Source organism: Eptesicus fuscus, chromosome 8 (assembly GCF_027574615.1).
Source record: "Eptesicus fuscus isolate TK198812 chromosome 8, DD_ASM_mEF_20220401, whole genome shotgun sequence".
Classification (NCBI taxonomy): Eukaryota; Metazoa; Chordata; class Mammalia; order Chiroptera; family Vespertilionidae; genus Eptesicus; species Eptesicus fuscus.
The window spans coordinates 63,495,023-63,521,876 of NC_072480.1; the positions used below are offsets into that span (position 1 = coordinate 63,495,023).

At 44.0% G+C, this 26,854-nt stretch overlaps 1 protein-coding gene and 1 long non-coding RNA gene across 5 annotated transcripts in view; one reads left to right on the forward strand and one right to left on the reverse strand.

Annotated features, from left to right (window-relative positions):
• Nucleotides 1-20,214, reverse strand: part of LOC114232385 (uncharacterized) — a 49,972-nt gene extending 29,758 nt beyond the window's left edge. For both annotated transcript variants that reach the window (XR_003618442.2, XR_008556764.1), the window contains exon 1: nt 20,074-20,214. This is a non-coding gene — a long non-coding RNA (uncharacterized LOC114232385). The remainder of the gene's footprint in view (nt 1-20,073) is intronic.
• Nucleotides 1-26,854, forward strand: part of FARP1 (FERM, ARH/RhoGEF and pleckstrin domain protein 1) — a 291,962-nt gene that overhangs the window by 189,231 nt on the left and 75,877 nt on the right. For all 3 annotated transcript variants that reach the window (XM_054719893.1, XM_054719892.1, XM_054719894.1), the window contains exons 3-6: nt 564-668; nt 16,876-16,918; nt 19,630-19,708; nt 26,526-26,623. In XM_054719893.1, coding sequence (XP_054575868.1) covers nt 564-668; nt 16,876-16,918; nt 19,630-19,708; nt 26,526-26,623 — 325 coding nt within the window. The remainder of the gene's footprint in view (nt 1-563; nt 669-16,875; nt 16,919-19,629; nt 19,709-26,525; nt 26,624-26,854) is intronic.

Here is a 26,854-nt window from a genome sequence, read left to right on the forward strand (position 1 = left end):
AAGGTTGAATGGACAGAGCACAGTGGATTTTTGGGATGGTGATACTGTTAAGGTGGATCCATAGTATTACACATTTGTCAAACTGCACAGAACTATGCAACACAAATAGTGAACCCTAATGTAAACAGTGGATTTCAGGTGATAGTAATGTGTCAGTGTTGGCTCAATAATTATAGCAAATATATCCCACTAATGCTGCAACCTTCAGCCTTTTAATCTTATAAACAGAAACTAATTACTAATATTCTGCGGCACACCAAAAAAATTATATTTTTTGCCAATCTGACCAAAAAAAAAATGTATAATTTTGATTCATTCACACCAGACAGCTGTTGTTGTCATTTTTTAATTTGACAGTGTAAGGGGAAAGAGGTGAGTGCCCCTGACTAACTGGTCAGGTCTTAACATGTTTTAGAAATTCTTGCGGCACACCAGTTGAAAATCGCTGCACTAATGCAAGCTGTGAATAACGGGACACTGTGTGTGTGGCAGGCAGCGGTGTCTGGGGACTCTGTGCTCCTGCCTGTGTCGGAGGGAGTAACGCCTCTTGTTTCTCTTCCCAGCAAAGAGCCCCGGGGAAGGTGTTGCTGGATGCAGTTTGCAACCACCTCAACCTCGTGGAGGGCGACTATTTTGGCCTTGAGTTTCCTGACCACAAGAAGATCACGGTAGGGGATGCCATGTTGATGTTGCTATTTTATTATCTGTTTGACTTGGGAGAAGGGAGTAATCAGGATCTTTTCTTGACCATACAGAAATACACAGAGGGAAAATACCCAGAAAGCGTTTTTAATCTTTTTCTGAAAGTAATGTGTGCACAGCATTAGCAAATTCAAAGAGAATACACATGAAGGCTATCTCCCTCTCACTCTTTCCCTCATCTCTCCCTCCGGGACCATTACCAGTTTCTTTCTTTTTAAAAAAAATATATTTTATTGATTTTTTTTTTTTTTTACAGAGAGGAAGGGAGAGGGAAAGAGAGTTAGAAACATCGATGAGAGAGAAACATCGATCAGCTGCCTCCTGCACACCCCCTACTGGGGATGTGCCCGCAACCAAGTTACATGCCTTTGACCGGAATCGAACCTGGGACCCTTCAGTCCACAGGCCGATGCTCCATCCACTGAGCCAAACCGGTCAGGGCACCATTACCAGTTTCTTAAGTTTTCTTCTGATCCAAGTCTACACACACACACACACACACACACACACACACACACACACATACACACACACTTGTATACTTTTCATACTTTCCCCCATTGATATATCACAGAGATCTTTCCTTTTCAGGACATAGGATTCATTTCCTCCTTTTTAAAATAGTTTTGTACCATTCCAGTGAATGTATATGCCATAATTTACCAGCTCTGTTGTAAATGATGGGGTACAGGTTGTCCCCAATCTTTTCTGTTATAAAGGATGCTGCAGTGAAAATTCTAATGCATTTTTATGTTTGCACTCATGGCCAACATATTGCCTAATCCATGGGTCTGACTATATCAAAGTTTGCTAAATACAGGGTGAGGCAAAAGTAGGTTAACAGTTGTGAGTACGCAAAACAGTTTATTCTTTTTTTTTTTAATAATTCTTTATTGTTGAAAATATTACATATGTCCCCTTTATTCCCCCATTGACCCCCTGCAGCCCACCCCCACCCCCCTCCACAGGCCCTCCACAGTTTATTCTTATATTATTATTTATTGATTATTATATTATTTTTCATGTGAACAACTGTAAACCTATTTGTGCCCCACCCTGTATGTCATACTGTTCTTTTACAACATAGCTTACTGTTATATAGACTTTATTTTTAGTCTCTTTTGGCTAATGTCACCTTTTAGGCTATATCTGGATCTATCTTTTATTAGACACCCCTTTAGACTATAAGTTCATTGATTGCATTTCTGTTCATTCTTTCATTGATTACCTGCTGAGTCCCTAGAATTTTTGTTGGAGATCCCATATTAGTAAGACGCAGAGACTGTATAACCCAGGCAGGCAGGGCATCAAGTTTATTCAGTGACCGGTACAGGGCAGGTGACAGGTGCTGCACTGGAGCCAGGGGGCATTGGACAGTGGGGACAACACACAACGTTTGTGTTCAGGAAATCGCCCAGATACTGCCAAACTGGGTGGTCCATTCAGCAGCCTGCAAATCAGATGGAGTGTACAAGTGCGGGGGAGAGGGCTCTGGTGAAGGAAGCGAGAGAGAGAGAGAGAGAGAGAGAGAGAGAGAGAGAGAGAGAGGTGAGAGAGAGAGAGAGAGGGGTGAGAGAGAGAGAGAGAGGAGAGAGAGGGAGGGAGGGAGGGAGGGAGGGAGGGAGGGAGAGAGAGAGAGAGAGAGAGAGAGAGGTGCTTGAAAGGTAAGGACTTTTTGTCCCATTGCTGTCCAAATGAAATGGAGCCACATACATAATTTCAGATTTTCTAGTAGTTATGGTTTAAAAAGTAAAATTAATTTTAAAAAGTTTATTTAGTTTAATATATCCTAAACATGTAATCAATGCCAAAACTATAAATAAGATATTTTACATATTTTTGCACTAAGTCTTCGAATCTGGTGTGTGTTTGACACAGACCAGCCATATTCCAAGTGCTCAGTAGCCGCACGCAGCTGGCGTCTGTGGTGCTGGGTGGCACCGTTCTGTCCCCAGCTAATGAGTTTGGGAAACTCTGGATGCGTTTTAAAGGGAACACGATGTGAGCCATGTATGGCTTAGAAAGAGAACTGTGGCCACATTGGAAAAGAACAGGACTGGAGTCAGCAAAGCTGTCAGGAGCTCCCAGCATCTCAGGTGGGCGGTGGTGCAAACTGGACCGAGGGAGAATCACAGGGAGGGCTGGAGGGGGGTGAAGGGGGGTGAATTCAAGAGATGGGGGGGTTAGGGATATGACTGAATGGAATGGCGTGTGAGGGAAAGAGGGCCCAGTGTTGGTGGGTTTTCCCACTTTGCCATTTGGGTGGACAGTGGCACCAGTCCCTGGAGAGGCAAAGCCTCAGAGAGACGGTGTCCATGAAGAGGTGAAGACACGAGTTCCACGGGGTCACAAGGAGTGGGCGCCCATGGAGATGTCCAGTGGGCAGTACCCGTAGGTGTATCTCCTGGAGCACAGGAAGGAGATCCCAGCTGAAAACCAAGAACCCTACAGTTATTTTAAATAGTAATTGAAGCTCTGAAACTAGATGAGAGAGTAGGACGTGAATAGGAGGCAAGAGGGGAACACCAGCGTTTAAGGGATGAATAAACAAGGACGGACCCTCAACGGGGTAGAGAGAGAGAGAGAGAGAGAGAGAAGAGAGAGAGAGAGAGAGAGAGAGAGAGAACCGGAGAGGGAACCGTTGAGCAAGGGAAGCAGCATTGCAGGGAAGGAGGAGAGGAGGTAGGTGGTGAATGAGTGAATCTGTCATGTACCTAGAAATGGGCGCAAATTTTGTTTTCTAAATGTATTCCTACCTCTAAATACCCTTTGCCCATTTTCTAGTGCTTGCGTCAAATTGAAACTTCCCTGACTCCCGGTCCTTTTTCTTGTGTGGCAAATGACCATCGAGGGGCCGGATGTAATTCCAGGTTCATTAATTCATCTAAGAATGATTTTGTGCCTACACTGTGTCAGCCATCACACTTCATCCTGTAGAAGACACGTGATCTAAAGTGACAGCAAGAAGTAGTTATGGTCTCCATTAGAAGTGCAGGAAGACAGATTAAGGAAACAAATAATAACTATATGATGTAGCAAGTTCTATAGAACATTGTTTCATAAACTTGTTTTATGTGAAAATAGTGATTCTCAAAGCCCTTGAAGATCTGGTATTTCATTTTTTCTGACAACCCTGCCTGAATTACTGCAGGGTCCTAACGGCTTTTTCGGCTATAGTCTTGCCCTGTTCCGATCCAGCTGGAGTTGCCTTCCTAAACTGTAAATTAGTGGTGAGGGGACTGAGACTCTGAGACTTGTTCCCTATCTGGGTCAGCCAGCTAGCTAATAGCAGAGCTCGGATTCTGGTCTTATTCCTCTGACTCCGAGTTCAGTGCCTTTTGCTGTATCTGTGCGGGCTTCTTTTTGCTAGAATTTACAAACCTATTGCTCTCCCTGGCCATCTCCAGGGCTGACTTCTTTCATTTTATCTGGGTTGGTTTTTATGATTTCACTACTTCCTTCTAGTACTGTTTAGGAATACGTTCAACTGCCAAATTCAGAAAACCCAATAGTGATGACATAAAGAAATAGTGTTGGTCATATATAATACAAATAAGAGCATCCGCAGGAGTGGTTACCGCATGCCAGACCATCCCAGTCCCTGTGGTACCACAGCGAACATGGCTCACATTCTAAAGGAGGGACCAGCAAACGCTCTTGGTAAAGGGCCAGCTAGTCAATACCACATACAGGTTTTGCAGGCCAGAGGGTCTCTGCCATAACTATTCATATCTGCCCTTGTAATACAGAAGCAGCCACAGACAGGAAACAATGAGAGGATGTGACTTCGTTTCAATAAAACTTCATTGACAATACAGAAAGCCCTAATTTGCCAACACCTGCTCTGGAGAGTAATAAACTCTGTGCAAGGCATCGTATTCGGTTTGCTTATAGTATTTTATTCATTCCAGGTAGGCCCGTTATAAATCCCTTTTCTTAAAGAGTTTAAGTTAAGTTCCCAAAAGGCACACAGCGAGGAAATGCTAGAGCTGGGATTCTAGGCCGAATCTGTCTAACTACAGCCATGCTCTCTCAGTCACCATTCCAGGCTTACCATATAGCTATATTTTGCTCCCTGTCCATAGCAAAATTCCAGCCCGAGATCTAATTTCATAAAATTTAAAACGGGGTTGTTTTGACAAATGGATCTGGACGGTGTAAGAGACTGCAGAAGGGTACACGAAGGGCCCCTGGGGTCCTGGGCAAGCTCTGCTTCTTGACCTCGGTGCTGGTTCTATGGGTGCAATCAGCTTGTACAAATTCAATGAGCTGTACACTTATAACGTGTACATTTTATATATGTGTGTGTATAACCTGTATTCATGTACATATAAAATAAAAGTTTACCCCGAAAGGCAGTGGGAGAAAAGCGCACAGGAGCAGAAATAATGACCGAAAAGCACCCAGGGGCTAGCTTAGGGAACCTATTTTGGAAAAGCCAGGGCTAAGTCTTAATTGGATGACCTGAGGAAGAGCCACTCCTGGTGAGAGCAATAAACTCTAGCTGCATTTTTACCTCTGCTCTCAGTAAGGCAGCTTCAAAATTTAAGATTTGTGTCATAGAGTTCTGGTCTCCTTCCCAGATTCTGTCAATGCGGGCTTTCTAGCTGGGTGGTCTTATGGCGGTAGATGAGAGCAACGCTGTGATCAGCCTGCCAGCCCTCCCATCGCCGCTCTGCCTCTCAGCAGCAGGGTGACTGGGGCAGGCGGCAGGCCTCACTTTTCTCCTGGGTAGAATGGAGATTTAGTGCCCACCTTGGGGGGCTTTGGAAAGGATCAAACATGATATCTATTGGCACATGCCTGGGGCCTATTAAAGTGTTCAGAAAGCGTTAGTTGTGGAAATATTGTTGTTGTCATCATTTTTTATTGTGTTCAAAAACAGGTAACATAAAATTTACCATCTTAACTATTTTTGTGGTTGTTAATCCTTACCTGAAGATATTTTTTTCCCATTGATTTTTAGAGTAGAAAGGAAGGAGGGAAGAAAAGAGAGAGGGAGAGAGAGAGAAATAGCAATGTGAGAGAGACACATCAATTGGTTGCCTCCCACACTCGCCTCGATAAGGGCCGGGATGGAACCCACAACCCAGATACGAGCCCTTGACTGGGAATCGAACCCGTGACCCCTCAGTGCGCTCACCGACGCTCTAACCACTGAGCACCACCGGCCAGGGCCCATCTTAATTATGTTTAAGTCTACAGTACAGGAGCATTAACTATGTTCACGTTGTTGTACAACAGATCTCTGTAACTCATCTTGCAAACCTGAAACTCCATACCCATTAAATAGCCACTTCCTTTTCCTCCTCCTCCTCCCAGCCCCTGGCAGCCCCCATCCTACTTGCTGTATCTGTGAATTTGGCTACTCTAGAAACCTCATATCAGTGGAATCACATAGTATTTGTCCTTTTGTGACTGGCTTATTTCACTTAGCATGATGCCCTCAATGTTCATCATGTTGTAGCATATTAGCAGATGACAGAATTTCCTTGCTTTTCAAGGCTGAATAACATTCCATTGCACAGTTACACCACATTTTACTTATCCAGTCACCTGTTGATGAACACTCAGGTTGCTCCCACCCCTCTATTACTGTGAACAATGCTGCAATAGACATGTGTGTGTCGTCATTGTGATTGTCACTGTGTACTGTTATGTCTGCCAAGTTCTATTTGAGAGTCTACTCACATATCTGCCAAAGTAAGAGGAAGCATGATTGGCCTCAAAATGGCCAAATGTGGACTGTCACAACGCTTTTTGCCCCTTTATCGTGTGTGTGATATGTGGGAAACCCCACAGTCTCTGACATACAAGGTTATGGACCTTTGTCCCTAGGTGGTAAACTCAGGCAACTTGCGTTCCATCCCAGCCTTCTGCCCCTTTTCTCATCATTTTTATCGTGAAAATAGCCACATCAAAGCATTCTTTATTATAAGGCTTTAAAAAGCTAAGGGGGCATGAGTGCTCTCCCCTGGTCTGAGATGTGTCTCTCAAGATTGGAAATACACTGGTGATAATTAGGAAGGAATCAATTATGGTCTACCCTGAACTAGACTTGTTCAGGCCTGTCAGTTGATGGAGCTGATTGCTGCACTTACATGTGAGCTTGGCCTGCTGTTGCCCTTGAGCCCAGGCAGCCATCCCCAGGAGATTGCCCTGCAGGAGCAGAGAAGTCTTTTTAATCAGCTTTTAAAAAAATTGATTGGTCTTCCCATGGTAGAAACACTATTGATCCTAGGAATCAAGACCCTGTACTTAATATGCCAGCTAATTGGTACCTGCCTGGTAAAAGCCCAGAAAGACATTAGGTTGCCTCTGGGGTGGACTCAGGCAGCTAACTGTCCTTGAGCTTCTGTGTGCTGCGGACTCTGCCGTAAACCTAAATATATCTCATTTCTCCTTCATATTAGGCATCTGCAAAAAGAGCCAGGAAGTAAATATGTCAGGCTTTGCAGGTGATACTGTTTCTATGGCAACTACCCAGCTCTGCCACTGCAGCACAAAGCAGCCACAGACAGTATCTAAACAAATGAGTGTGGTTGTGTTCTAATAAAAGTTTACTTATGGGCATGGATGTTTGAATTTTATAGAGTTTTTATAGGCTGTATCAAAGCACGTGGTAGGCTGGATTTGGCTCATGGGTATCAGTTTGCCAATCTTTATATTTCTCCGAGGTAGGTATTTTTTTTTTTTTAACTGTTGCCATCTTTAGATAGATAAGTTTATTGCTGCTACCCAGATCATAACTGACTTCTCAGAAGGTTCATTTTATTTGTAACCTCACAATTCGTTGTATTTGGGAGGGGGGCAGGGGGAGACTGCATGTTTATTTTTATTTACTTTTTTAAAATTTTATTTTATTGTTTAAGGTATTACAAATAGTAGTACATATGTCTCCTTTATTTTTTTCCCCATTGACCTCCCCTACCCCCTACTCCCCCTGTACTTGCCCTCTCTCCCCTCCCCCCAGTGTCTTGTGTCCATTGGTTATGCTTATGTGCATGCATACAAGTCCTTCGGTTGATCTCTTAGCCCCCCAACCCTCCCCTCTCTTCCCGCTGTAGTTTGACAGTCTGTTGGATGCTTCTTTGCCTCTATATCTATTTTTGTTCAACAGTTTATAATGTTCTTTATATTCCACAAATGAGTGAGATCATGTGGTATTTATCTTTCACTGGCTTATTTCACTTAGCCTGAGGTAGGTATTTTATCACTCACATTTCAAAGTGAGCACAATCAGAGAGGTCACTTGCCCACTAGTTAACAATGAACTGGAAACCCAGGTTGATAACCAGGATGCACATGCGGGCCTGCCTCAGTGTAAGCGCTCTCTGCCACACTTGGCTACCTTCCTCCAACTCAAATGGCTGCACACACCTCATCTGCTGAGATGGGTGATAATTAAAATTTACCTTATTAGCCTGTTGAAGATAGTGGGAAAAGCTCTGCATTGTGGCCTATAAATCTCCATTTAAACATGTGCTCTGTTGTTTAGCAGCTGGGTAGATTCTGAACTTCTGGGATTAATAAATGACAGTTGTACAAGGTTACCTTAAGGAGTAACACTGGTACTTTACAAGCATGAGTTCAGCAGGATTTCTGGTACATAGTAGGCACTCAGTTATCTGTTGTGTTTTATGCTTGCCATTCAAGCTCAGAAACCAGTGATGCTGGCCTGCTATTCTTTTATTAAAGCTACATTGCTTAGTGACTTGATAAAACAGTTCTAATTTCTAATCAGTAAGTGTTGGTAAAGCTCAGGAAGAAGGTTGGCATCTTTTTGTTGATTATATATTCTTCTCCATGCCAGAAGAAAAGTTTGCCATTGGTAGGCGTCTTAGCTGGGCTGCCATAACAAAATACCATAGGCTGGGTGGCTTGAACAAAAGGCATTTCTTTCTCACAGTATTGGAGACTGGAAGTCTGAGACCAGGGTACCAGCCTGGTCAGATTCTGGTGATGAGCCCCGTCCTGACTTGCATATGGCCACCTTCTTTCTTTGTCCTCACATGTGGGGGTGGGGGGAGATTTTCCTCTTCTTAATAAAGGCACAGTCCTATTGGATCAGGGACCCATCCCAATGCCTTTATTCAACCTTAATTACATTTTAAAGACCCTATCTCCAGATACAGTCACCTTGGGATTAGGACTTCAGCATATGAATTCTGGAGGGACACAGGCTTAGGAGGAGAGAGAGAGAGGGAGAGGGAGGGAGGGGGAAGGGAGGGAAGGAGGGAGAGAGAGAGAAAGAGAAACATCGATAGGCTGGCTCCCCAACCAGGGATCAAACCCATAACCCAGGTATGTGCCCTGACTGGGAATTGAACCAACAACCTTTCGGTGCACAGGACAATGTCCCAACCAACTGAGTCACTCTGACTCCGGCTGGGCCTGTTGATTTTCTTTATTGGATGTCAGATATTGTGAATTTTACATTGTTGAGTGCTTAATAGTTTTGTATTTCTATAAAACTTATTGAGTGTTCTGGGATGCACTTAAGTTATTTGGAAACAATTTAGTCCTCCCAGATCTGGCTTTTAAGACTTGTTAGGTGGAACTGGTGTAGTGAACAGTATGGGGTAAATTATTTCCTGCTGCTAGGAATGCCTCTTCAGTACTCTACCCAATGCCCATGAATCATGAGGTCTTCCAATCTGCCTGGTGAGAATAGGTACTGTTCCTGGCCCTATGTGAACACCAAGGCAGTGTTACCTCTAATCTCATAGGTTATTTCCCCCAGTCTTGGGTATTTTCTCATAAGCATGTGTGATCAATATTAAGCTGGTTACTCAAGGGTAAGCCTCAGCACTCTCCTAAACGCTCTTTCTAGAGAGAGCTTTTCTACTCGTTGGGGCTCTCCTGTGAACGCTCACTACCTTGGTTTCTGCACTCTCAGCCCCATCTCTTTAACTTGTGGATTTTGCCAGGTTCTTCCTCCCTGCACCACAGTCTAGAAGCTTGCTCAAGGCAGAAGGCTGGGGCACTGTAGGGTTCCTGATTATTTTGTTCTGTCTCAGGGAATCACTATTCCTCATTGCCTGGTGCCCCAAGTATTCAGATCTGTTGTGTTATGTATTGATTGTTTCCTTTTCCCCCTCCCACCCCCAGCCCCCCGGTGTGTATTTCATGTAGGAAGATCCAGTTCCTCTTACTCTATTTTGACCAGAATCAGAAACCCCTAATTGGTTTTAAAATGAAAGCCACACTTTACATATCTTTCAACTATAGACTAATGTAAAATTAATAAGATAATTAAGATTAATATGAAAATTACATTCAAACAAATGTTTACAAACAAAAATTCAAAATAAAGTTATTTCTTCTGGGAGTCAGCCTGAAGAAAGACTAATGTATTGCAATGAATTCTAGATACTGAATAATTTTCTATAAACTATATTATCTGGTTCCTGTATACATTTTAGTTGATGATGAAATATTTTTCTTATATTCAGTTTTGATTTTTAAACCTGAAGAGGAGAGCTGAACTATTGTTGAGTCCTTTAGCTTTTTGAGGGGTAGGATATTTTGTTACATATAAAGCACAGGTTTAGAGTCAAATGGGCTTCATGTTGAACCCCAGCTATGTTGCCATGGGCAAGTTAATAAGCTTTCTGAGTTTGTCTTCCTTCCTGTGTAAAATGACCATATTGTTATGAATATTATATGAGAATGTATAAAGCACCCATCCGGTGCCTGGCACACAGTAGGTGCTTAAGAAGCAGTTTCTTTTCCCTACCCGCTGTCTGATATCATGTAAATGAATCTCTTTTAGTAGGACTCTTTCCAAAATACCTCAGATATTTCAGTTGCCTACAAAATCCACCCTAAAATGTCACTCATCAAAATAATAGGGGCAAACAGTTATCAAGGGAAAGAAGAGAACGCCTTTGGGAATAGTGACTCATGTTGCCTTGCCTTTGATACCCAGGCATTAAACCATTTCTTCTCACCAAACAGTGTTTCAGTGCAGAGAGCACATTCCAAAGGGGAACGTGATATTAACAGGGGATGGGAGGAAGAGAGGGAGCCTGAATAAAATGTATGCAAGCTGGGGATGTGGAGGCTGGAAAGCTGTGTTGAAATCAAATTGTGGAAGATAGCATTTATAGACTGAATTGTGACCCCCCCCCAAAAAAAAAAAAAAAAGTTTGTATGTTGAAGCTCTACTGCCCAGTATGTCAGGATGTGATTGTTCTTGAAGGCGGGGCCTTGGAAGGGGTGATTAAGTTAAAATGAGGCTGTTAGAGTGGGCCCTAATCCTATCTGACTGGTACCATTTTAAGAAGAAGAAATTTGGAGATACCCGGGAAATACCAGGGGCGTGCCTTCACAGGGGGAAGACCATGTGGGGACATAGCCAGAAGGCAGCCACCTGTAAGCCAATGAGAGGCCTCGGAAGACACTGAACCTGCAACACCCTGTGCCTCCTGAGAAGTGCAGGAAATCAATGCCTGTTGTCCGTGCCTGCCTGTCTGTGGTACTCTGTCGCGGCAGCCCTAGCAAACTCTTCCCATAGACCAGTGATGGCGAACCTATGACACGCGTGTCAGCACTGACACGCATAGCCATTTCTGATGACATGCGGCCGCTGAGGATGAAACATTTGCGAAATAATGTTTTCTCCTCAAAGTGACACACTACCCGAGTTATGCTCAGTTTTTTGGCGAAGTTTGACACACCAAGCTCAAAAGGTTGCCCATCACTGCCATAGACCTTCAAATCTCAGTGGGGAAAATGTCCTTGATTTGGTGAGTCCCACTCACTGGGAATGACCTTTCTAGAAGTTCATTCATTTTAACCAGATCCCTTTACAGCCAGATCCCTGCACATCCCTGTGGCTGTGCAGTTGAGCTCTGATGCTCAGTGGTGTGGTTTAGAGAGGGCAGGGAGGTGTGGCTTGGTTGAAAGGATGAAGGGTGGGGTTTGAGATACATCATTACAGCTGTGACCCTCTAGCGATCTGTGGGCAGGGAAAGGAAGACTGTGGTGCTTTGTCACCTTTTTACCTCATCTGGAGCTTGTTTCTGTTCCACTTAGGTTGAGTGAACAAGTGATTTGTCTAACATGATCTGATTCAATTCATATGCTTCCCAGTAGCCCTCCCCATATATCAAACTACAGTGCTTTAACGCTAGTCAAGCAGCAACCCTATTTTTCTTCTTAGAAATAAGAGAAGCTCCTTCCAGCTCACCCATTTGTAGTAGATTTAGTCTTGTGTGTGCAAGGCCTTTTCTCTCCGCTCTACAACTGTCATTCTAACTGGTGACTGGATAGGTTCTCAAGGCTCCGTGTTCTCACCCAGGCCAGCTGTGATGTGATCGATGCCCTGTGGCATCATTGCTGCAGAGCTCAACCAAGTGGGCTAATTTGGGCCAGTCTGATGTTTCTAGACCGACATGTTCTAAAACCACATGCTCAGTTGGCTCAAATCGATGCTTGTATTTGATGCTTTCCACAGAAATGCCAAAAACAGAAGAGATGTTTTAAAACAGTTCATAAAATTGGCAACTATGCTACCAGAGCGTAGTTGTTTTGTCCTGAGCGGTTTGCAGAGTTTAGGCCGATTCTGTGGCAGAGTCGGCGATGGTGAAAGGTCTCAGAGATGCTTCTCCCGAGGCAGCCGTGGAGGCCGAAAGAGCTCAGGGTGGCAGGTGCATGAGTGAGCGCTCCGCAGCCCTGGGAATCCCACTGGAATTCCCCAGTTAACTCAGTGTCTCATACAGCATCACTTCTCCACTTGCCTCAGTCCACCAGCTCTCAGATTTTACAGGGGAAACAGAAGGCTTCAAAAAGGAACTTTCTTATCCTCCCAGCACAGAAATATAAACTGCATTGGTCATTAGCTTTTCTGTCTTTCTCTCTCCCTGCAATGGAAGAGCTTTTCTTTCTAACTCAGGCCCTTGCCCTCTGTTTCAGAGCTACCTTCTCACGTCATTTCAGGTCCTTTAGGACAGTGGTCGGCAAACTCATTAGTCAACAGAGCCAAATATCAACAGTACAACGATTGAAATTTCTTTTGAGAGCCGAAAACCGACTTCTGTGCATGGGCCATGAAGTTTCAATCGCATTGTACATGCGCGCCCACATGCGGTATTTTGTGGAAGAGCCACACTCAAGGGACCAAAGAGCTGCATGTGGCTCGCGAGCCGCAGTTTGCCGACCACTGCTTTTGGACATCGGTTATCTCTTCTTGCTCATAGTCTCAATCCCTCCCTTTTTTTGAAAGTACCCAGGGCCTTCCTGTTAAAAACGAGCAAATACACAATGCCCTTATTTTGACTTTTTTTACGCTCTGTACTCCTAGTCTCTTGTCTTCCTCCTCCTTCATAGCTGAGCTTCTTGAAAAAGCCGTTCATCAGTTAAGAAGTACAAATTGATAGTTACAAAATAGTCACGGGTGTGTAGAGTACAGCATAGGGTCTATTGTCAATAATACTGCAATAACTGTATGGTGCCAGGTGGATACTGGAAATATCGAGGGAACACTTTATAAAGTATATGATTGCCTAACCACTATACTGTACACCTGAAATCAATACAAAATGATATTGGGAGCAAACTGTAATTGAAAAAAATTTCTTCAAAAGGAAAATCTCTTCATCCTTCCTGCCTCTTCACCGCCCACCGTACTTTCAGACCCATCCCTGAGTCAGCTGACCATCAGATATTCTAGTTGTCATCTTATTTTACCTTTCAGCAGTTCTTGATGTTCTGCCTTCTGGAAACGCCACCTTCCCATGGCTTCCATGACACGACTCTCTTCTTACTTGCTTTCCACCCTCATGTGCTTCACCTGGCTTTGCGTGGTGGAGGCATCCTCAGTGCTCATGGGTTCCATCCTCTGGACTCTATGAGGCGACCTTATCCTCCACGGAGTCAGGTGGCGGCGGCTTCTGAACGGAGATATCCTGCCCAGGCCTCCTCTGAGCTCTGGACCAGCGTGCCCCACAATTTCCACACTGTCTCTTCCTCATGAAATCCAAGGGCATTAAGGTTGAGGTTTATGGGTCTGACAGCAGAAATCTTGGTGTCATTCTGGTCATTGTCCCCTTCCTCAGCTACCATATCCAGTCTATCAGTAAATCCCATTGGATTTTACCTCTTAAATTTATCTTAAATCCCCCCACTTTCTCCAAACTCTACTTCTGCCCTCCTGGTCCAAATACCATCCTCTTTTGCCTGGACAATTGCAACAGGTCAGCCTGAATCTGTTCTGGCTCCCCCTATCTGTTCTCACACTGCCAGATGGATGTTTTTAACGTTCACATCAGATTGGATCAGCCCCATGCTTAAACCCTTTGCGTTGTTCTTAGGATAAGGATGAAGAATCTTAACGTGGCTTCTGTGGGGTCTGACCCTTTCCTGATGCTCCAGCCTTGCTCTGTAGCCATGTTGGTTTCCTTTCACCTCAGGCATCCAGACAAGGATTTTTACTGTGTGTGCTCATCTGTTCTCCTTACTCTCTTCCCCTTCAGATCCCAGCACAATGTCACGTTCAGGGGCATGGTCCCTGAACAGTCCCTCGACCTCTGCTTCTCCCATGAGTGGGTCAAACTTCCCTATCCCAGACACTGTGAGTCCTCGGGGACTCCCTTTCACTTTTCATTCATTTGTCTCAGGTTCTTCATTTTTGTTGGGAAGGCTTTTTGATTTCCGTCTGCTGCCTCACTAGTCCATAAGCTCCATGAAGTGAGGACCATGGTTGGTTTTCTCACCATTCCCCAGAGCCTAGCATAGGGACACAGTACTATTTTGTTGAATTAATAAATGAGTTTGAAGAACAGGGTTTACGTTCCAACTTTGGGCGTCTGTCCTCTGAATCTGTTTTCTTATCAAAGGAAGATAACATTTGTCACCTCATTCATCTTTTAGGATTCTTAGGAGGAAAAGAATATATCTTGCAAATGATAATTGCTGTTTTGAATGATTATTCTCTTTTAAGGTTGAGGTTTATGAGTCTGACAGTAGAGATGATTCTAAATCAACTAATGCCACTATTTTTTTCTCTTATAGGATAGTGATGTAGGCTGGGGAATACAGAAATGAAAGTTTCGTTATAAAATCTTATTTATTTGAAAAGGTGGTGGGGGAGTTTAATGTGAATAGGTGGGAACTTAAAATTTTTAGTTATTTTCCTTACGAGAATTCTTAGTGATTATTTAAGGTAGTTTGGATAATACAAAAGGCGGTTAAGAGGCAGACAAGACTCACCCATCTTTTAACCTCCAAAACACATTTTCCCACATGCACAAGTATTTATCAAGAACATCATTTTTAATTCCTGCATGGTAATGTTTTATAGACGTGGACCATTTTACTTATTTATTTAGGTTATTGTAAAATTTTTGACTGTTGTAAAAATGCAATTAGCACTCGTTGTACATAAATCTTTCTGTGCATAATTTCCCAAAGTTGAATTACTGGGTGACAGAGCATGTGTCAGAATACTTTTTAGCCTCTAGATAATTATTCCCTAATTAGTCTCCAGAAACATTGTACCAATTCATACATCCACCAACAGAGTAACTCTCCCTGCACCCTGGGGTGTTATAAACTACAAGCACCATGCACACACAGGCATATCTAGATACAAGTTTAATGGGTGGAAATGGTATATGGTTATTTAAATTTGCATTTGTAGTGAAAATTACTCCTGAATTCGAACATTTTCTCCTTAGCCATTGTCATTTTTTCTTCGTCAGTTACCTGTTGTTCTTGGCAAAGTTTTGTAATGTCCTCATATCTTATATAATAATAAAAGTGTAATATGCTAATTAGACTGCATGTCCTTCCGGACGAAGCCGGGGCTGCGAGGGAAGCCCAGGTCCCGGGTGCCTGCTGGCGGCCAGAGGGAAGCCCGGGTCCCAGGTGCTGGAGGGAAGGCGGTGCCAGCACCTGGAGGAAGGAAGGCCTATTCTTGCACGAATATCGTGCATTGGGCCTCTAGTTTACTTATAAAACTATCTTCACGCCTGTCACCATAACCATTATTGCTTGTCTCATTTTCGGTTCTTATAAGTGTATTTCTAATAGCACATGATCTCACTCATCTAGGGGAAATAATGAACAACATAGACTGATGAACAAGAACAGACCCAGAAACAAGGAGGCATGGATCAGACTGTCGGGCCTCAGGGGGAGGGTAGGGAAGGGTGGGGATAAAGGGGGAGATCAACCAAAGGACTTGTGTGCAGACATATGAGCCCAACCAGCGGTTAAGGACAACAGGGGGATGGGGGCATGTGTGGGGAGGGGGGTGGGATGGAAATGGGGGGACGAGGACAAATATGTGATACCTTAATCAATAAAGAAATTAAAAAAAAAAACTATCTTCACATTAAGCACATTAACCTTGTTTTTGTCATATATGTAAATATGAGCCTCCATAGAACCCTTTTCAAATGGCCACAAATTCAAGGCGAGTTTAAAGAAAAGCATGTGTGAAATGGGATAATATGGTTAAAGTACTTTATTAATAAGGGCAGCTGGTCTCTCTTGCTATGTCGCTCTCTCCCTCTGCTCTCAGTCTCTCGGAAATTTTGCCACTCAAACTGCATGCCAAGGCGAGTACGTGTGAAAAGAGTCTGGGCTTTGAAGTTGGACAGGCCTCTCTCAGTCCTGGCTCTGCCGCTGCAGAGCTGGGAGACCGGGGACAAGTTATTGAACCTCTCCACGTCTCAGGTTTCTCTCCTGGGTAACAGGAATCCTTCTGGCCTCGTTCTTAGAGGTAAATAGCTTCTGGATAGCGCCTGGTGCCCAGGCGGTATTCTATAGATAGCCATCCCCTTTCCGATCCGTTCACACGCGCGCACACACATGTTTTGTTTCACTAAGGAGCGTGCCTATTTCACTCAGCTTGCAGCCAGACATGCAGTCATACATTAATATTTGCTGACTCGCTAACTGTGACCAAAGTACAAGTGAGAGTAGAAGAGTTTTTAGTTTGCTGAGTCTAGGAGAGATCTCAATTTTGCAGCTTAGGGATAATGTTAGCAAATTCGGATCTGTCCTGTGAAAGTGGTGGATGATGTCAGATACGGAATTCTGGAGAAAAGAGGGACAGCCTCCAGTACACAAAAATTTTATTTTAAACAGTTCCAAGTTAAAGACTCAAAATACACTCGTTCATTGAGAGTTTGTGTCTCAATCTGTTCTTTTTTCCTTTTGTAGGTGTGGCTGGATCTCTTAAAACCTATTGTCAAGCAGATTAGAAGTAAGTATACACTGTATGTGTAACAGTTTTGTTAAACATCGAGCCAGACAGTTTCCTCGTCTAGACGTCGGCTGTCCTGTGGCGTCAAGCACTTAGTGATACAGATTTTTATTTTACCCCATAATTGCTTTTCATCATCCACTAACCCATGTACTATTAAAATGTGTTCTGCAATTTTAATATATAACAGTTTGGTAATCAAAATTTTGCTTGGAAAATCAAATATGGTTTTGATTAACAACTAAACCATGCTACTAAGCCATAATAGATTTGCCTTGTCTGAACCCGGGTTTCTTATTGTCACTTTTGCAAAGGGGGGGGGGGGGGGGGCGGGGAGTGGAGCCGTTTATTCATAAATTGGTGTAAGGTTTTCTGTCTGCCTCTTCAAAGCCTGTGAAATCAGGATGCAAGCTTGTGTGTGTGTTTCTGAATTTCTGAATGGCAAGCAGCGCTGGAGGGAGCCTGGCTTGCATTTAGACCCTGTGCTGGAGAAAAGATTAAAGAGGGTCTAGGAGAGGAGGACGGGAAGAGAACACTTGGTTTTTCTCTCCCTTCCCATCATGCCTCAGCACTGGACCTGCCTCCCCTCTCACTGCTCCAAGGTCAATTTCAGAGCTAAGCTCCATTCTCAAAGTCACTCCAAATAGTTCCTCACTGCAGCCAGAGACTGGGCAGAGTCTGGGGATGGTAACAAAACTCCATTTCTTTAGCTGAGCCCACAGCACACAATACCTTGTGGGATTGCTTTTCTGTCTCATTAAGAAACCCCACCGGGCCACTTACAGCCGTTTATGTGGATGTAATAAATGGACACCCAGTGCCTGGATAGCCCTTATGCCATCGAAATTGATGTTGAGCTGTCATTTAAATTAAGCAATTATTGATGCTGAAAATGAAACCGCCATTGTTTGTTTAATGTTTATGGGGGGTTGGCCAGTGATCCAATGGGAGACACATTACAGAGAGAAGCCCCAGGCCTGGTGGGTGGAGGTCGCAAAGAGTCTAGAATGATGACCTTTGTCCCTGCAAAGACGAGTGGCGGAACTGCTAATGGTGGAAGGGAATCTCTTAGCACATTAGCAGATGTGAGGACAGGGGCCAGCACTGGGCGCCTGCTCACCTCCGTGGGCTGTGACTAGCCGTGTGTGACGAGCCGTCCTTTTCGCTTAGTGCCAGCATCTGCTTCACGTCAGGTTCTCTGAGGGTCTCAGCACCCGCCTTTCATCCCCTTGTCTGTGAAAGTAACTGAGAGGAAATAGCGTGGCCTCCCCATCTTCCCCATTTTTCATTGTTATTTTGTGACCCAGAATTGACATGCCAGGGTTTTTGTTAATTTTTGGTGATTAGGGAAAATCCCAGTTTCTCTTGGCTTCGGTATTTCTGTGCCTTGTTTCCTTCCTCCTAATTTTTTGTATGTTGGTGACATCTTCGCCTTATGATGTGTTATTTTTGTATCTTTCCTGAATTTGAATGTGTTCGTATAGAAATTATGATACAACATTTGTCTTTGTGATAGCGAAAGGTAGAGCAAACATATGAGTACTGTTAAAATTGGGATTTCACTGTAGTATCTTATATTTCATAGAACATAAACTCATTGCAATCATTCCAAACGGCAGAACCTATAAGATTGCCCTTGCATTGTAGCTTATACATCAAACAGTCTCAGATTACAAATTATTATTTTATTTTATAATCTATTTGTTCTGTTTTAATTCTAAAAACAGAATGTATTCATCTCCCTCATCATCTCTCCCTGACCACCCCTTCCAGATCTGCTTCCTGATTTTGTCTGAACTCATCGATATGGTTTATAAGGCACTTAACAGGCTTGGGCTGACGGTGGTGGGGCAGGGCCTGGTCTTGTTGAGGTTTCGTTTCTCTCCACACCTCAGGATAGCATCTGGCATATAGGTGCTATATACATATTTGATGAACACATTAACAGCTGTACCTTGTAGATAGTTAAAAACAATAAATTACATGACTAATTTACATCTTCATTATCTCCTTTTAAAATGATCTAAAACTTGTACTTGGACGAAACTAGCTAATTAGGCACAATTTTTAAAAGAGAAAAATGCCTTTCAAACATGGGTACAATTGAAATCTCCAGAGAAAAAGTCTAATATCTCCATGTGATACCTTTGTCACAGTTTAAAAACAACAATACAAGTCCAGCCAGTGTGGCTCAGTGGTTGAGCATCAACCCAGGAACCAAGAGGTCACCGGTTCGATTCCCGGTCAGGACACATGGCCGAGTTGCCAGCTCGATCCCCAGTAGGGGTGTGCAGGAGGCAGCCAGTCTCCTCTCCTCTCCTCTCCTCTCCTCTCCTCTCCTCTCCTCTCCTCTCCTCTCCTCTCCTCTCCTCTCCTCTCCTCTCCTCTCCTCTCCTCTCCTCTCCCCTCCTCTTCTCTCCCCTCCTCTCCTCCTCTCCTCTTATCTCCTTCTCCTTCTTCTTCTCTCCTCCTCTCCTTTCCCCTCCTCTCCTCTCCCCTCCTCTCCTCTCCCCTCCTCTCCCCTCCTCTCCCCCCCTCTCCTCTCCTCTCCCCTCCTCTCCCCTCCTCTCCCCTCCTCTCCCCTCCTCTCCTCTCCTCTCCTCTCCTCTCCCTTCCTCTCTCTCTAAAAATCAATTTAAACAAAAACGTTAAAAATGCATTTGAAACAGAAATCAATAACTGCTTTTTTTTTTTTCCTCCTCCTTCTTTAGGGCCAAAGCATGTTGTTGTTAGGTTTGTGGTGAAATTCTTTCCACCTGACCACACGCAACTCCAAGAAGAACTCACAAGGTTAGTGGTTTGGCTGTTTATTACAATGGGGTGCCGAGGAGAAGCACAAGTTCATGTTCTAAGTCCATTTGATTAACATTTTCTCAAAGTCTACTTAACCAGCCTTAACCAGCATCCACTCTGTGCTTAACAGTTTAACCACCCCCCTGCCCCCCGCGCTTTTTAGTTATGCTTATAAACATGGGGGCAGGTAAGTACCACGTTTTCCCTAAAGCCTGGTTTCTACACTTGATCTTAGCCAAAAGGCCGAGAAGTGATGAAGTGGATCAGACTTAACCCTGTTACTGCCATATTTCCCCTCTTTATCTATCTTATCACAAGATGGTTTGGGAAAGTGAATCCCTCCTGGGAAACCAAGATGTTACCTCAGAGTTTCTCTTCATTGCTGTCCTGGGTGGGAGGACAAGAACTGTGGTTGGTTTCTTTGGCAGCTTGGCCAAGTGGGAGAAGCGTGAGCCTCGGTCAGCTTTGGCGGCAGTCCTGCTTTTGATAGCTGCGTGACTGGCCGGTCACTTGGTCCCTCTCCACCTGTCTCAGTTCCTCTGTGTCAGTGTGACTGTAAGGCTGGCCTGGCTATGGTTGTTTTGAGGATGAGCATTATTACACATCAAATGGCTGGAACCCAGGAGGGACGCCATGGATGGTAACCATTATCATCACCATCACCATCATTGTCATCATCATCAGTACTACCACTGACTTTATAATTTGTGGCAAACACGTGGGTTTCTAAAGGAGGTCAGAGCCCAGTGGGAACACGTGAAGATAAAATGCCTCCCTTTTCAGTATACTCCCTTGGAGTACACTAGTCTGACCAGCCAAATTCTTGCCACACTGCCTTTTAAGACGTAACTGTTTCAGACCAAGGCTGTGACACCTTTCTCATCCTCTCATTCCTGATACAGAGCACAATATCTTGGGTGGCTGACCATCATTTATGAAAGAGATGAAGATATTCAGTCAAAAGGATTTATGAAGTGTGTACACTCTGTGCAAGCATTGTTGTAGTCACTGGGGATATAGTGATGAAAAAACAAATCTGCCTCTCATGGGAACAGACAGAACTATTAAATAAACAACAACAAAATCAGATAATGGTAGGGCTCTTTATTTAGGTCATTGAAGTAGGATGATGGCATAGAAGGTGACTGGGTGACGATTTCAGATTGGTTAGCCTGGGGTGCCTCTCTGAGGAAATAACGAGGATCTGTCAGTCATTTTCGGAGGGAGACCTTTCCAAGTAGGCAGTGCCCAAGGCAGGAACAAGTGACAGGTGTCAATCAAAAACGTGCTCCGAGTGGCAGGAACAGTGAGAGCGGAGTGCAGTGAGGTGGGACAGAGGCCCGAATGTACTTACTGTTGAAAGATGAGTTGCCACGTGGAAGTTGTGGGGAGGATGACAGCAGGGAATCCAGTGAGGAAGCGATTGCCATCATCCAGGCCGAGATGATGGTGGCAGAGGAGGCGGTAGGAGTGGAAATGGGGATGTGTGGCTGCATTTGCAGTACTTGCTGGAGGTGGGGTCCATCCATCTGGGTGGTGTGTTGGGGATGGAGACTGAGGGAAGTAGAGGGAATGCTTAGATTTGACTGAAGCAACTGGCTGGGTGTTGGTGATGAGTAAGTGGAATGGGTGGAGGGAAATAGAGGACTGGGAGCGAAGAGAGTTAGGAGCTTGCTTCTGCAAGGCTGTGTTTGAGACACCTACTCGACATCACATGGATGCGGCAGGAAGGGCATTGGGTACATGGATTCCCGCGAGAGGTGAAGGCGTTGTGTTTCTGAACGAGTCACCACTGCTTGTTTGCCTCCACTTACAATCCTCCAATCGATGAAGCGCTTAGAGGCGGCTGGGAGCTGCAGAAGCCATCGGCCTCTGGGAACCGTGCAGTTTGCCAGGACGCTGAAGTAGAGGGGCAGCTGGAGCTACTACACCCAGCTGCACAAGACAGAGGGGCCGATGACACGTCTTCATGTGGTGTCATTATCGGGGCTCCTGTGTCTCCATTTCTGGGGCCAGCCTTCCTGTCGTGGGAACATGCATTGCTCCAAGCTCAGAATATTGAAATAAATCTACGGGCGAGGCCAGCTGTTGGTCAGCAGTGTGCATTTTCCTCTGGAGTCCCACTGGGGCTCTATCCTGCTGCGGAACTTGGCAGCATAAAGCCATTCTTCCCCACTTTTCCTCCCTCTTCTACTTTGCAATGAGTTTTGCACCTTTTCAATTTTTATGATTCATTGCCTTTTAGAGGTTTGGAGTTTTCTTCCATTCTGGTCCTTGTTATAAAATTTCATGCAACTAGTTACCCTCAGGCCAAGTGCGCCCGGTGTCTTGCCAGCTGCTGTGGCCGATCTGGCAGCTCCCCCACGTGACACGGCTCAGCTGGATGCAGTGGGTTTGGGTGTTTGTTGTCTGGCTCCCACTGTTAACTGACATTTTAAAAAATCTTCCCCGAAGAGAGAATTCTTTGGGTCCAAGGGTGAATAAAATTGCTATGAAACTCATCACTTTCCACTTTGTCACGAGGTATAACCAGAAGAGGACCTCCCAGATCCAATATGCTGACTCCCACACACTCAACTTCCCGTGTAAGCAAAAATGGAGTGATGTAACCATTGAGATTCCAGGGACTTACTTTTCTATAGCAGATGGCGGTGAGGAGGGGCTTAGGAGAAGGTCTGCGTGGTCAGTGCTAATTTAGACAAGGGATGTGTGGAAAAGAGAGACAGAAACGGGCCTGCAGACTGTTCAGTTTGGCCTACTCCAAGGGACTCTGGCCCCGTGCTCCCCATTTACATAGATGGAAGATTACATTGCACTTGGCGGTTCAACAGGAAGCTGAGTACCTGTCTATTTCTCGGACTGCACTTGCGGTGAAACTCTGTCCTATGGACAAAAGGGGAAAATCACCGACTCTTAGGTGCAGTTTTAAAAGGTAGGGCAAGCTGGTTGGAAAATAAGTCACCAGGCTCTCTTATTGCAGAGCTCTGAGTCACTTTTCTGATGCTAATGCGGTCAGGCACACTTCTCACTGGGCATCCCATCGTCAATCAAATCTGATTTCTACTCAGCTGCGTTCGGGTAGGTGAGAGACCCTATCGGAACTCGCTGCTGTGCAAGGTCTGCTGAAGGGTGTTTCTTAGGCTGGCAGAGAAATTGGACGTGACACTGAAGAGGAAAAAGAATCAGACCTCCCAAATGAAATGAATGGAAATAGACATGTGTAAAACCAGGCATCCTGCCCTAGATGGTTTGGCTCAATGGATAGAGTGTCGGCCTGCGAACTGGAGGTCCCGGGTTTGATTCCAGTCAAGGGCACATGCCCCAGTTGTGGGCTCAATCCCTAGTAGGGGGTGTGCCGGCGGTCGGTGATTCTCTCTCTTCATTGATGTTTCTGTCTCTCTCTCCTTCTCCCTTCCTCTCTGAAATCAATAAAAATATATTTAAATAAATAAATAATAAAAATAAAACCAGGCATCCGATGGGTGTGATTTGCAGTCCCAGGAAGCGAAGCCCTTCTTGACTAGTCCTGCCACTGTCATCTCCTTCCTCCTCCCATCCTAAAGCTAGTCCATTTCCTTTTGAGTGCTTTTTAAAAACATATATTTTTATTGATTTCAGAGAGGAAGGAAGAGGGAAAGAGAGCGAGAAACATCAATGATGAGAGAGAATCATGGATCGGCTGCCTCCTGCACGCCCCGCACTGGGGATCAAGCTCGCAACTTGGGCATGTGCCCTGATCTGAAATCAAACTGTGACCTCCTGGTTCATAGGTCAAAGCTCAACCACTGAGCCACACTGACTGGGTCCTTTTGAGCGCTTTGAGCATTTTCCTTGTGTTTGCCGGTTTAATTTTATTTAGTGTCTGCTGAGAACACCTTAGCCTTTAGCTCATGAATTTGGTTGGAATTGCTTCAGATTATAGGACGAAAGGTTGTTGCTGAATCTCTAAAGTTAGCATTGCAGCCAGCGTGCTCGACTTACAGCTGTCATCCGGAAATCAGTACCCAGGAAAGTCTTTCTCGTATTACCAGGGCCTTGGGACAGAAAGGGTCCGCGTACTTAGGGTGACAAGTTCTTCCTGCGGTCTTCAACATGACACTGCCCTCTAACTACGTGCGGGATCTTTCAGACCCACTGCCACCTCGAGCCCACACGAGACTGTCCCCAAAGGCCCCTGAAGCCCGTCTCACTCTGAATCCCTCCCTGTGAACACAGGACCCCATGTTTGAATTTGAGATGCTAAAATGTCCCGAATGTAATGTTTCTAAAACATAAAGCCCTCCTGCTTACTTTAAAATAGACCATATAGGCGGGAATTAAAGCCTATAGCTCTAAGAAGTGTTGGGTTCAAAAGACCATAACCACTACCTAATGTCGAGAGATGGTCTATACTGCCTCTCACATAAACCTGTATGTTGATGTGTGTTATTTTATATTCTCTGCCCTTCTTCCCTTGAGAGAGAGAGAGAGAGAGAGAGAGAGAGAGAGAGAGAGAGAGAGAGAGAACACAAACATTTAAATAAGCCTTGAGAGGAGGGGAGGGGAGGAGATCAACTGTTACCTGGCAGATATATGAGTGATTTAGTTTTGTTTTCAGCTTTTGTTCTGTTTTTGATGGTTACAGAATTGCACCTTGTTTTTTAGTTCTTAATAATGGAACTTTTTAAATGACTTAAAGAAGATTCGTTTTTGTCTTATTAAAAAAGTTTCTAACATTCATTGACTGTTTTTATTTTAGTCACTGTGCTTTCCATGTTGCATTTGATGGCAACCTGTGGTTGTTCTTGTTAAAGCCTTTTTTAACAAAATTAAAAATAAGTTTTCGTTATTGCAAAAGTAATCAATGTACAGTGGAGAAAGTTAGAATATGTAGATAAACAAGACTAAGAAGATAAAAATACTGTATTCCTGTTGCCCAGAGATTACTATTAACACATCAGTGTGACATCCTTTCTGATTTTTTCCCTATGCATATGCATGTACTTTTCATCTCATCTAATACCCTGGCCCTACTCAAATTTCCCCATTTGTGTCCCCCTCCTCCCCATGCCATTCATATCTCCTTATTCTAAATGAAATTCACTGAAGGACCACACATTGCGTCTGGTTATCGTGTCCCTGGACCTCAAGATACCATCTTGGTAGAGAAGCTGGACCAGTTGTACTACAGAATATCTTACCTCTTGTCTTTTTAGCTTATTCCTCTAGCCCAGTGGTCGGCAAACCGCGGTTTGCTGCTCTGTTGACTAATGAGTTTGCCGACCACTGCTCTAGCCTCTGTATTTCCTAAAAACTGGAAGTTAGTTCTAAAGCCTTGACAGATACAAGTTAAACATTTTTGGCCAGAATTCATCATAAGTAATGTGTGCTTCCTACATCATTAATGATACTAAGATGGATCAGTAGAGTGGTGGCATTCTGATCTTTCCATTATGAAGTAAGGTCATGTTACTTTGTCTATGCAAAAGTCCAGTTTCCTAAGTGGTTTTTACACCAACTAACAGTCCTTGTTAGAGTCAATAATTTCTTTAGAGGTGGTAGAATGGGGATCTTCTCATTCTGTTATTCCTGCTGCACCATTAGTTAGCATTCTTCTGTAAGATAAAACTTTGCCTCATCCACTTGGACTATCTGGACATAGTCCAAGTATCCTTCCTACAGGAGAGGCAGATTACATGACCACTGTTTTGGTCACGGGTTACCAATTTTTGCATAAAGAATTGCTAAAATAGTCTCCTCAAGTTGGTGACACGTTCTGTTTTTCCTGTTTTCTCTTTTTTTAAGTATCGTCATATGAAATCTTGAATTTTCCATTCACTTTAATCATTCTTGTTGCTACTCAAGCTATTGCCACTTTGGCCAATGGATGCCCCTTCAATGCAACACATTTGTTTTGGGAGCTGCCTTGCTTTCTGGCATAGCTAGATATTCCAGACTCATTTTGCACCTTTTCCTACCCAATCTGGAATCTACATTTCTCTGTGTCCTTCCAAGGGGTAATTAGGTGGGAGCCAGAATCTGGTTTGGTTGGTAAGAGTTACTTCTGAGATGACACTTTTAGGCAGTGGGCAAAACTACTATTTGCCCATTTAGGCAGTGGGCAAAACTACGAAATGTCTTTTCTGAAAAGTTATGAGGTCATACTGATATTTTCCAACCAATTTTAACATTGACTGTTTCCCCATAATTTCGTTGTTTTATAAATATCTCTTTTCTCTTTTGCCAAAAGTGTTTACTTGCTTTATCCTACAATATAGAGAAAAGAATTTCAAAGTAAATTGATTTTTTTATGCATCTGAGAGCTGAACCTTGTGGAAGTGGCTAAGTGAATATTGCACCACAAAAAAGACACCCTTGTCTTTCCATTTCCCGTTGCAAAGCTTTTAACTAACCATAATGAACTACTGTTATTGTCTGAGCCATAAAGCCATTTTTAGTATATTGTTCTGTGAAAAAAGTTAATTGTTTGCTTTACCTTGCAAAAATATATAGGGTGGTAAGTAATCGTGTACCTATATTTAACCGCTGCTTCCCTCCATATAAAATGAAACGTGTTACTCACTGCGTGAAAAGATTGCAGCACGTGTCTCCCAGTCCTTCGGGGAGCTGTGTGTATTCACGGGACAGTCAGAGGCCTCAGAAATTAATTTCAGCCTTGCGGACTTTCTTTTCCTTGTTTTTTTGTACCTTTTTTTTTTTTTAGTTGCTCACGGTGTGGACAGGTTGCCAGGGGTGAGCATGACTTAGATGCTGACCTTCCCCGCCCTCCATAGGCCCATCTCTGTGTTTCTAACGCCCGTCTCTCTGTTTGCAGGTACCTGTTTGCTCTGCAAGTGAAGCAGGACCTGGCTCAGGGCAGGCTGACGTGTAATGACACCAGCGCTGCCCTCTTGATCTCGCACATTGTACAATGTAAGTGCTGTCGGTTTCCTTTAGAAATCATGTTGGAAATGACACAATGATCTGATTGGAAAGAAAATCAGATCCACTAACAACCATAATGATGTCTTCATGTTCTTTTGCTGTTAGCCTGAGTGCATATGAGTGGAAAACAATACTTCTAATTTCATTTAATATGCGTGTCCCGCAAACATTGACCCAGGAATTCTGTGTTCTATTGTTTATCTACCCTTTTCAAGGCCC